The sequence below is a fragment of the Equus asinus genome, chromosome 2 (assembly GCF_041296235.1).
Source record: "Equus asinus isolate D_3611 breed Donkey chromosome 2, EquAss-T2T_v2, whole genome shotgun sequence".
NCBI classification, from domain to species: domain Eukaryota; kingdom Metazoa; phylum Chordata; class Mammalia; order Perissodactyla; family Equidae; genus Equus; species Equus asinus.
The window spans coordinates 153,045,228-153,057,293 of NC_091791.1; the positions used below are offsets into that span (position 1 = coordinate 153,045,228).

The 12,066-nt window shown below is 37.1% G+C and overlaps 1 protein-coding gene across 1 annotated transcript in view; it reads left to right on the plus strand.

Annotated features, from left to right (window-relative positions):
* Nucleotides 1-12,066, plus strand: part of UBR1 (ubiquitin protein ligase E3 component n-recognin 1) — a 166,584-nt gene that overhangs the window by 151,405 nt on the left and 3,113 nt on the right. The window contains exons 45-47 of the mRNA XM_070502794.1: nucleotides 2,164-2,241; nucleotides 9,480-9,650; nucleotides 10,945-11,046. Coding sequence (XP_070358895.1) covers nucleotides 2,164-2,241; nucleotides 9,480-9,650; nucleotides 10,945-11,046 — 351 coding nt within the window. The remainder of the gene's footprint in view (nucleotides 1-2,163; nucleotides 2,242-9,479; nucleotides 9,651-10,944; nucleotides 11,047-12,066) is intronic.

Consider the following 12,066-nt stretch of genomic DNA (forward strand, 5'->3'; position numbering starts at 1 on the left):
AGCAGTGCCATGTCCTCACCCAGCATTTGAACCCGTGAAACCGTAGGCTGGTGAAGCGAAGCCTGCGAACTTAACCACTCGGCCATGGGGCCAGCCCCTCTTCCTTCTATTGATTGTTTTCTCAGAGTGGCTATCCTCTCCCTCTTAAATTGTTTAATACCACCAGCTCCTCTTCATTAAGCTAGTGCTTGTCTATTAAAAGGCAAAGGAGGAAATGGCATCTTGGAGCTGCTGCTATGTTAAAATCAGAGGCTAGCAACAGTATTCATATAAACCACTCTTTTTCCTTTTGAGAATAAAATAAGATATGACTAGAACAAGTCCCTCCTCCTCTTCCCTTCCTATTCTTATGCTTAGAGACTACCCAACAAATCTTTTCTTCAGCTCTCCTGTCTCCCTAAAGTTAATGGCCAATCAGAATCCACTCTTCCTCAAGGACCAATTCAAATGCGCCCTCCTCCCTGAAGCCTGTTGTAATATATCCTCTCATATGTGTGTGTTCACGTGTGTTTGCATGTATACCTGCCAGAGCCGTAAATCACTAAACAGCAAACTCAGCGAGGGCCAGAACTGCATGCCTATCTTCTGTGTGTCTCCTCCAGGGCCTGGTTTGTTTTATGTACAATGTCTAATTTTTATTCAAATTAAATTGCATCTATAAACAAGCAGAGGAATTGGCCCCCAGCCTTAAATATTAACACCAGTACTGTTTTTCTGTGGCTAAGCAAACATTATGAGATGGTATACATTTGACACCTTCTTTTCTCACCCCTTGAACTCCTTTCACCTTCACTGTAAATGTCCATGTGCTGCCTACCCCTTAACCTAACTTCAGTGATTTAGAGATTATAGATCTAGCTCCTGTGCTCAGATCCAGTAGTATTCCCATCACCAAGAAAAGAAAGATCTTAGAGAGAAAAGTTTAAAAGATGAGTATATTTAGGACTGTTAATCTCATATAATGCCGTTTAGACATCTACCTGTTTCCCCTGCATGGTACTAAAATATTCTGGGAGAGTTAAAAGACAGAACACATACAGCTTTTGGTCATGAGTAGTTTGTAATCTAATTATGTACATAAACTCAAGACATAAGAAAAGTATAATAATATATGGAATATACTTGAATGCTACAGAAATTTAAAGAGTAAGAGATTCTTAGTGATGCAAGGTTAGTCTTAGAGGAAATAATTTTTAGCTGAACATAGAATGAATTGTATAATTTAAATTGATTGGGGTCTGAGGAGAGAATCCCATGTTATTCAGATGACCTTCCCCAAGGCATGCATGCAAGGCTTTTAATTTGTCTAGTATGGTAAGAACGAATAATAACATTTGCAAACATATATCAAGTACTAAGTGTATTATGTTTCACTTCATTATCTTATTGAGTCCTCAACAGCTCTGTGAGATTCCTTGATAGTATTATTCATATTTAACATTTCTTAAATCAGCATGAGTCTTTTATGTTTCTCTTCACCCCACCCTCAAAAATGTACTGATAAAGGGGCTGGCCCCGTGGCCGAGTGGTTAAGTTCGCGCACTCCGCTGCAGGCGGCCCAGTGTTTCGTTGGTTCGAATCCTGGGCGCGGACATGGCACTGCTCATCAGGCCACGCTGAGGCAGCGTCCCACATGCCACAACTAGAAGGACCCACAACGAAGAATATACAACTATGTACCGGGGGGCTTTGGGAAGAAAAAGGAAAAAAATAAAATCTTTAAAAAAAAAAAAATGTACTGTTAAATTGGTGGTGTGTCTTATGATTAAGAAAGTATAATATTCATCCTCAGTTTACAGACGAGGAAATACAGATTTAAGTTCAGTGATTTGTCAGGTGTCACAGAAGTTAGAATTTGTAACCAGGTCTGTCTGATTTCAAAGGCCTCTATTCTTAACCACTTCTTTATATTATTTTCCTGGACAGTATAGAAATCTAGCTATTAGGAAGTAGTGGGAGTTGAGTCTGGAAAAGAAGCCAACTGATGAAAGATTGGGAATTCTAGGCTAAGTTTGGATTTAATCTAGTCAACAGTGGGAATTACTATGGATTGCAAGCATGGATCCTTTTGTTATTTTTAAGACAGTCTTCCTTCTATTACTTGGTCACTTTTTTATCTGGGCTTATTTACTCATAAAATTGCTTTTTACATTACATTTCCAGGTACCCTAGAAAAAGAAATAGTTTAATAGAGCTTCCTGATGATTATAGCTGCCTCCTAAATCAAGCTTCTCATTTCAGGTAAGAAGAAATATATATTTTAAATTTTTTTGAGCTTGCAATTGGTATACACCACCATTAAAACTGCTTAAAGTGACCACTGAACATCTCTATAACAGTGATTGCCAATCTTTTTTTTTTCTTTAGAAGTGAAAACCACATAACATACGATTAATCATGACGAAGTGTACAATTCAGTGGCGTTTACTGTATTCATGGTGTTATGCAACCACCACTTCTCTCTAGTTTCAAAACTTTTTCATCACCCCAGAGAAATATCTTGTACCCACTGAATAATCACTCCCTATTCCCCTCTTTGCTGATCTCCTGGTAACCAGTAATCTGCTTTCTATCCCCATGGATTTGCCTATTCTAGATATAGCATGTAAAAGGAATCATCCAATATATGACCTTTTGTGTCTGGCTTCTGTCACTTAGCATAATGTTTTCAAGGTTCGTCCAAGTTGTAGCGTATATCAGTACCTCCTTCCTTTCTTGGCTAAATAATATTCCATTGTAAGTATATACCAGAGTTTGTTTATCCATTCATCCGTTGATAGGCAGTTAGGTTGTTTCCCCCTTTAACTGTTATGAATATTGCTGCTGTAAACATTCATATACAAGTTTCTGTGTAGATATGTATTTCCTTTTCTCTTGGGTATAATATATATATACCTAGGAGTGGAATTCCTGGATCATTATGGTAATTCTATGTTTAACTTTCTGAGGAACCACTAAACTGTTTTCCACAATGGCTGCACCATTTTACATTCCTACCAGCAGTGTACTAGGGCTCCTATTTCTCCATATCCTCACCAACACTTGTTATTTTCTGTGTTTTTAATTAAAGCCATCCTCGTGGGTGTAGTGTTAGCTCATTTTGGTTTCATATACATTTCCTTAATGACTAATGATGTTCAACATCTTTTCATGCACTTGTTAGACATTTGTCTGTGTTCTTTGGAGAAATGTCTGTTCAAGTCCTTTGCCCATTTTGTAATTGGACTGTCTTTTTTGTCATTGAGTTATGAGAGTTGTTTATATATTCTGGATATTAAACCCTTATCAGATTTTTAATTTGCAAATATTTTCTCCCACTCTATAGGTTGTGTTTTCATATTCTTCATAATGTCCTTTGATGTATAAAAGTCAATTTTATCTATTTTCTGTTGTTGCTTGTGCTTTCGGTGTCAAAACTAAAAATCCATTGCCAAAATCTGAAGTCATGAAGATTTACCCCTGTGTTTTCTTCTAATAACGTTATAGTTTTAGCTCTCATATTTAGGCTCTGTATCTGTTTTGAGCTAATTTTTGGAATAAGGTGGGAGGTCCTACTTCATTCTTCTTTTCGTGTGGTTTCCAGTTGTCCCAGCACTATTTTTCAAGTCAGTTCTTTTCCACATTGAATAGTCTTGGCACCCATGTTGAAAATCAATTGGTCATAGATGTTTGGGTTTATTTCTGGACTCTCAATTCTGTTCCATTGGTCTATAAGTCTATCCATATGCTAATACCACACTTTTTAATTACTGTAGCTTAATAGTAAGTTTTGAAATTGTAATATGTGAGCCTTCCAATTTTTTTTTTCGTTTTCAGTGTTGTTTTGACTGTTTGGGGCCCCTTACAGTTACATATGAATTTGAAGATTGGCTTTCCCATTTCTGCAAAAAAGGCAATTGGAATTTTAATAGAGATTGCATTAGTTTATAGATTGCTTTGGGGAATATTGCCATCTTAACAATATTAAGTCTTTCAGTCCATGAACATGAGTGCCTTCCCTTATTTGGGCCTTCTTTAATTTCTTTCAGCAACATTTTGTAGTGTTTAGTGTGCCAGTCTTTTCCTCCTTGGTTAAATTTATTCCTAGGTATTTTATTCTTTTAGATACTGTTGTAAATAAAATTTTCTTTGTTTTTCTTCTTTTCTTGTTTTTTTTTTTTTGGTTAGGAAGAGTCATCCTGAGCTAACATCTGTTGCTAATCTTCTTCTTTTTTTGCTTGAGGAAGATTAGCCCCAAGCTAACATCTGTGCCAGTCTTCCTCTATTTTGTATGTGGGTCACTGCCCCAGCATGGCCGCTGACTAATGGTGTAGGTCCTTGTCCAGGATCTGAAACCAGGCTGCCAAAGTGGAGTGCACCAAACTTAACCACTATGCTACAGGGCCAGCCCCATGATATTACTTTCTTAATTTTCTTTTTGGATTGTTCATTGCTGGTGTATTGAAACACAACTGATTTTTGTGTGTTAATCTTATATCCTGCAGCTTTGCTGGGTATCCATAGGGATTACAGTTAACATCCTAAATTTAATTTGAATTGATACCAACTTAGTTTCAACAGCATACATCAACTATTTCTTTCCAGTTCTGTCTCCTCTCTTTATGTTGGTGAAATCACAGATTACATTTTTATGCAGTGTACCTGTTAACATAGACTTATAATCATTTGTCTTTTAAATCATAAAGGAAACAAAAAGAGGAGTTATGTATCAAAAATTACAATAGTACTAGCTTTTATACTTACATATGTTGTTACCTTTACCAGTTACCTGTATTTTTCTGTATAGCTTTGAGTTACCATGTTTGTTCTTTATTTCAGCTTCAAGGATTCTCTTTAGCATTTCTTGTAGGACAGGCCTACTAGCAATAAACTTCCTCAGCATTTTTTTATCTGAGAATGTCTTAATTCTTCTTTATTTTTGAAGGATAGTTTTGCCAGATATAGAATTCTTAGTTGACAGCTTTTTTCTTTCATCACATTAAATATATCATTCCACTGCCTTCTAGCCTCCATGGTTCCTGATGAGCAGTCAGCTGTTAATTTTTTTTGAGGATCCCTTGTATGTGAAGAGTTACGTCTCTCTGGCTGCTTTGAAGCTGCTTTGAAGCTCCTCTCTTTGTCTCTGACTTTCAACAGTTTGATTATAATGTGATTATAATGTGTCTTAGTGTAGATCTTTTCGAATTTATAGTTGAGTTTGATTTTTGTATGTGTAGGTTCATGTCTTGAAACAAATTTGGGGAGTTTTTGGCCATTATTTCTTTTAAAAATTTTTTACTCTCTTTCTTCTCCCTCTAGAACTCCCAGAATATATGTATATGTTGGTACACTTGATGGGGTCCCATAAATCCCTTAGGCTGTGTTCCTTTTTCTTCCTTCTCGTTTCTTTATGCTCTGATACAGTAATTTCAGTTGCCCTGCCTTAAAGTGCACTGATTCTCCTGCCTGCTCAAATATGCTGTTGAAGCCTTCTAGTAAGTTTTTATTTCAGCTGTTGTACATTTTTATGTTTCCTTTTTATAATTTCTCTTTACTGATATTCCCTGATCTTTCATACTTTTTAAATTTCCTTTAGCTCTTTGTCAATGATCTCCTTCAGCTCTTTGAGCGAATTTAAGAAAGTTAAAGTCCTTGTTTATTAAGTCTCACAGCTGGGCTTCCACAGCAATGATTTCTGTCAGTTTCTTTTTTTCCTGAGAATGGGCCATACTTTTCTCTTTCTTTGTAAGCTTTATAAGTTTTGTTGAGAACTGTACATTGAATATTGTAATGTAGTGACTCTGACAATCAGATTCTCCTCTATCCCAAGGAACTGCCATTGTCACTTGATAAAGGCTGCAGTTGTCTGCTTAATGACTTTACCAAACTTTTTTTTACAAAGACTATATTCCTTATTGTGTGTTCACCAAAGTCTCTGTTCCATTATCTCTGTGGTCAGCCAGTGAACTGACAGAGATTTCCTTAAATGCCTGGATCCAATAAGAGAAGAAAAAAATATAAAGAATATTTTCTCTCTTTAAATCCCTTCCACCATCACCACCAAGGAAGCTGCTTCAGCCTATGGAGGTTGAAGCAGTAGCCAGTATCTGTGCCAGCCCCTCAGTGAACTGCCAGGCAGAACTAAACACAGGTCTGTTTTTTGAGGACAAGGAACCTATTGCCTATCCCAGCACCAGCAAGTCGTACCAGGATTATAGGCAGCCACTCCATAGCTACCAGCTGTGGGGCAGGGGATAGGGGATGATAGCCACTACACAAAATGCCAAAATTCACTGAAGTTTACCAGCCTCTTTCTTTGTCAAGCACTCATCTAGACACTACAAATGTTCATTTAGACTCTAGAGTTCCAGTTTTTGCCAGATCAGTAGTTGTTTCTGTGGAGGAAGCAATTCCTGGAGCTCCCTGCTACACCATCATCTGTGACATCTCTTCTCAAATTTATTTTTTAAGCTACAAGAACCTTTTTTTTTTTTAGCATTCTAAGAATCATCATTTATTCACGTGTCTTAAAATAATGTTTTACATGTAGAACAGTGTGGTCAACACATCCACTCACGGAAATAACACTGTTTTTAACTTCACAAGCAAATAGCACACTTAGAAATAATTCCTACATCTTTCTTTAGCCACCATTTTGCATATTTACAGTGTGGTGACCACAGCCATTCACTGAAATAACACTGAAGAACCCTTTTTTTCCAAACAAAATCTTATGTGGAAGCGCATTATAACAGTAAAACAGATAACTGCATTGTGACTCAGGGTCCAGTCTGGATACTGGAGAGAGGCATATACCCCCTTAGCCTTTTTTGGCCCTGTGTCCTCTCCCACCTCAATCAGATTAAATACTACTCTAAAGCAGTGTTTCTCAAGCTTTTTTTTATCTTCCTCTTCCCTTTCACTGATCACTCTCAAATCAAAGTAATACTAGATGATAAAGACTGGTGAGAAGCAAAATAAACAAATTACATTATGTTCATTACTAATACCACATATGAATTACCTATTAGTTACTTTTGTAGGAGAACAACATGAGCTTAAACACATGATTCTAAATGGTAAAATAGTGTCCTATAAAGTTAATAATAATTTGTTTTTATACTTACCTTGCTATAATGTGATGTAAGTTATTTAATAACAAATTCATGAGCAGCACACCACCAATGAAATGTCACTGAATGGAGAAATTATATTCATATCTACTTTAGCTGTTGGTGTGTGAATATTTCATATTTGAATCACAATACATCATGTCTTGAAAATAATAAGCCAAAATTACTGTTTGGCTAATTGCTTAGTACTAATTGCTTTGATGCAATTATGTATCCTGGACACTCAGGCATCACACCACCACCTGTAGCAAAACAGATGGATAATGATGACATGGAACTAGCAGCACCTTGTAATTAAAAGGCAAGAATCTCAGCAGCCTGAAAATCAAAGCCTGTTCAAGACTTCATTGATGAGGTGCTGCTAACAAAACATCCTTTTCCAAAATTGCAGGAATTCCAAAGGTAGTTAGGCATTTTGTGAAGTTACTATGCATTGTGCAGCAGCCAAACTTCTTAGTAAACTTAAATTAATTAGAGCTCTCAGTAAACACAAATAACTCTTACATTTTGTTTTAAGGATACCAATTAGTAATTCCAGTTAACTGCCATGGTGTACAAGGTGACTATTAGTAGTCCTTAGTCATGTGTTAAAAAAAAATGCTGCCATTTGAAGGAATCAAAGAAAGGGATTGCAGTTGAGGATCATTTGAGGGCTTGAAGAGCACTTCTTTGGCCCATTCTGAGCAACACTGCCTTGCACAATGACTAAGGAAATTCTCTTATTTAGGTATAACCATTGCTTTGAGCCATGAAACCAGAGGGTTTAACTGGCCCAGCGAGGACAGGGCAGCCCATACTCCGGCCTCTGTTACCAGAGAGAATTGACCCAGCGTTAGCTCCCTTACTGCTTGTCTCATGCAGAGTAAGGTCAGCCAGCTAACGAAGTGGTCAAGTCACTTTACCTCTCAGCCCTCAAAAAATTGGCTAAACGATTGCAAAGACTGTATCCAGCTGTAAATTCAGTGATTCTCCTAATCTTAGGGCTGCATTGCTACCACAGAAGCCCAGTGAATTGGGATTATCTTCCAGGTATTAAAGGGTATCATGCTGTAGGCTCTTAGGAAGATCCGAGAAGAGTGTTAGTTGTTAATCACAGTGAAGATCCTCTTGGGTGATCTTACTACTTACTGGTTTCAAGTAAAAATGAAAATACATCTTAACGATCTCTTCCAGTTTTATTGTCACCACCAGTTTCCATTAAGACTAAGCCATCTCTAATGTGAGAGAGTGCCCGCTCAGTTACTATACTTTAGACATCGCCCCCGTTTTCCTCTACATGATGGATGGCTAGTGACTCAGACTCAGGCATCCTGTGCTAACAGTGAAAGAATATGTTGGCTTTATCCAAAAAAAGCTATAATTCTGTTCTGGAGCAACCCTCTGAAAGTGAAAATAGCCCCCTCACCTACAGGAAACAGGAATGAAATACCTATGTAGAGAGTCCCTCTGCTCCTATATGGTTTTCTTATCTTGCCTGAGAAACTGGGGATCAGAGAATAAACTATTAATACCCTATTGGAGATCCTTTTTGATGCTCTTTATTCTGACCCTATTGTGGGCCTCGCTGGATTTTTCCTGTGGTTGTGTTTATTTTTTACTGCCCAAATTAAGGAATTCTTGATGTTTCTATTATGTCCATTATACAGCAGAGACAGGAGCATGGGAAGCTCCTTTTTTAGAGATAGCCATTGTCACTTCAGAGAGAGATGCCCCCCTTTGGGCACAATAGCAAGGCTCTATCATGCTACTGTGTAAATTGGTCAGGTTCAAAGTACTGCTTGGTTCCAGCAAGTCAACTCTGCCACTTTTTCCTTCCTAAGACGTGCTGTGTTTCCCAGATGGAAAGCTGCATCAGCTCAAAGATAGCAGTCTCTCATTTCAACCCTGAAGATCTCAATACTTCAAAGAAATGGGGGGAAATGTGTTTGAACCCTTACTGCAAATTGTGATTTTTTAAAAAAAACAATTATACACCTACAGGGTCCTATTCCTCCAAAGGTGAGGACAAAGCTTGACTAAACCACTCCAGAGGAGGCAGCTGACTGTAAATTGATCATGTCAGATGAAGACTGAATTGTATAAATGCATCTCAATCTCAAGGCATATTTAATTGCCAAACTTTATGAGACTTATCGGTACACTGTATGTTTAATAAAAATTTCTTACTATGGATTAATCAGAATATTTTTTGTTAAGTCCTCTTAGGGGGAAATATTAAAGAGGAATCATCTAATTAAATATTTCCTTGTGTTTTAAGAGCTTTCTTTGCTGCAAAGCGGCCAGTGATGAAAACATGTTTCATGGCTGCCTGGATTTATCATGTTTTTTTGTTTCTCCATGATACTGAGTATTTTCTTCCCTTTTGAGGTGCCCACGATCTGCAGATGATGAGCGAAAGCACCCTGTCCTCTGTCTTTTCTGTGGGGCCATACTGTGTTCTCAGAACATTTGCTGCCAAGAAATCGTGAATGGGGAAGAGGTTGGTGCTTGCATTTTTCATGCACTTCACTGTGGAGCTGGAGTCTGCATTTTCCTAAAGTGAGTAGTGAGTGATGTAGAAGCTTCATAATGAACTTAGGGAATTTGGATCCAATCTGGAGGCCATTATGGCAGGACATTACGTTGATAAGAATGATCAATCAGAAGTTAGAGTACAGACCTGTTAGTTCCATGAGATTGTATTTGAGAAGATAAATAAATTTTTAAAAAGTAGGATTCTCTTCACATATTCATTGTTTGTGGAAACTCTGAAACAAATATAATAGACTTTGTATTGATTACTTTGGTATTGTATCATACTCAGGGATAATGAAGGAGCTTTGAATCCTAAAACTTATATTTAAAAAGTACATATAAATTGTTACTTTAGATTGACCTTTAAATGTTTTAATTTAATTCATTTCCTCTATCAGCCAACCATTGTTTTCCCTGGTCTCTCAGCAAAAGACTAAGAGTAGAACAATAGTTTGTGACAGCAGAGTGCAAGTTGCCTGAGAGGGAGAACATTTAAAATGGATACATGTGCTTTTTCTGTCCATTCCCTGTGTGTAATGTAGTTTCTGTTTGCATAAGCCCAAATATCTCACGCACTAATATATTATCATTGCTTATAGGCTTCTGCTGGAAAAAGGAGAATGAATGTGTGAAAGCCAAACCCAAACACTTATTTTTTTCTTATTTTCTTCTTCTGGGGAACCTGCAGCAAGTAAACCCATACCCGTTCCAAATATTTGTTTTATAATTTCTCTCTGTAGTACTTATCCCCTCTGTACACATGTACACAAGCATGAGTTTATGTCTCCATTTGTCTGCTGTGAGAGTTCCAAGTACCTTCCAACTGGATCTTTCTAATCCATGCTATTGGAGGCTGGCTGTAACCAGGAAAGATTTGACAAGTCTCTAGCTGACTTTCTTTCTGGCCCAAGGTTATCAGAGTAGGGGATGTGGGTCTGTTCTTCTATTAAGCTCTTTCTCCTCTCCAGGTCATAGGTCAAGAAGCAAAAGAGAAACAACCCCAGCCACCATCCTCCAGGGCATTTGTGGCTCAAGTAGGACAGCCTCCTTCCTCTCTTCAATATATTCAGCCAGTGTTACTGATTCCATTTCCCTAAATCTATTGATCCTTTCCAATAGCTTCACCAAAATAGCAACATTCATTCTCTTTTATTTAGACAAAACACGGTTTAGTCTGTTTGTCTATGTTTATATTGTCTTTATACTGATTTCTAATGGATACACGCCATGTCTTTTCTCTAGATTAACTTTGATGCAGTGCCTGTCATTTGCACACATACAGTTAATAATATTTCCTGTTGATTGTTTTGTCCTTCAGAATCAGAGAATGCAGAGTGGTCCTGGTTGAAGGTAAAGCCAGAGGCTGTGCATATCCAGCCCCTTACTTGGATGAATATGGAGAAACAGACCCTGGCCTCAAGTAAGGTTTTAAATATTTTAGTCACATTATTGTACATGGATTGTAACAGTTCTTTAGACACAAAATCTGATGCTAAATATTGAGAGATATTTTTAAATAGCAAATTAAAAATATTAAATATGATGCCGTCTTAAATGTAACATATCATTTTCAACAACTTTATGCTTCTCCAAAATTTGGGAGTAATACTTCTCCAAAATTTTTAAAGATACCAGCCATTCTAATGCTTAAATGCTCCTATTATTTTTAGTCACCCTTTCTTCAGAATTACTTAGAAGGTTTAATTGGCACTGATACACAAAAGAAAGAAATCTGTAGTGTCCAGTGAGGGAGTTTGATTTAAAATGGATGTTCATTGTTTCCATTGCAATAGTTGAAACTTTTTATTAGCCAGCTATATCAGCCTTTCTTTGCTTCCAAGCATTGGCAAAATATTTAGAATCCTGAGCTTTTCTCTATCATTCCCTGATGTTAAGAATTGGAGTATTACTGATGGCTTAAGTGAAAGAGGAAATAAGGTCACAGTGTCCTAAAAGTACGTATAGATAAAGATTAGATACTCTTACCATAAACTGTCTCTTTTTGTTTAACTGAAATTTTGTTCTTTTGAAATATTGCTTGCAATGAATAGGCTTCCTAGATGGGACTTGGAACCTTTGATCACACAGAGATTTGTTTATATTGTGACAGCATTTGACCTGTATAGAGATAGTCTTTGGATTAAGGGAGGAAAAAGCAGAGTGGTGAAAGTAGTTAATGACTGAGGATAAAGATCTGAGTTGTTCCAGAAAGGCGCACAAAGGAGCAGAATTTTTAAATTAATTAGGCAATTTGAAAATACCCAACCAGCTGAGACACTTGGATGCCTCAGGTATGATGAATATCTCACAGTTCCCCATTATTGGCAACAGCCAACCGTCAGTCATTTTAGATTAGCTGTTAAACAGTGTTACAAATTGTGCAACCTTAAAATTGATGTGAAGTAGTAATTTTATTTAAATATTTGCTAATCACCAGCTT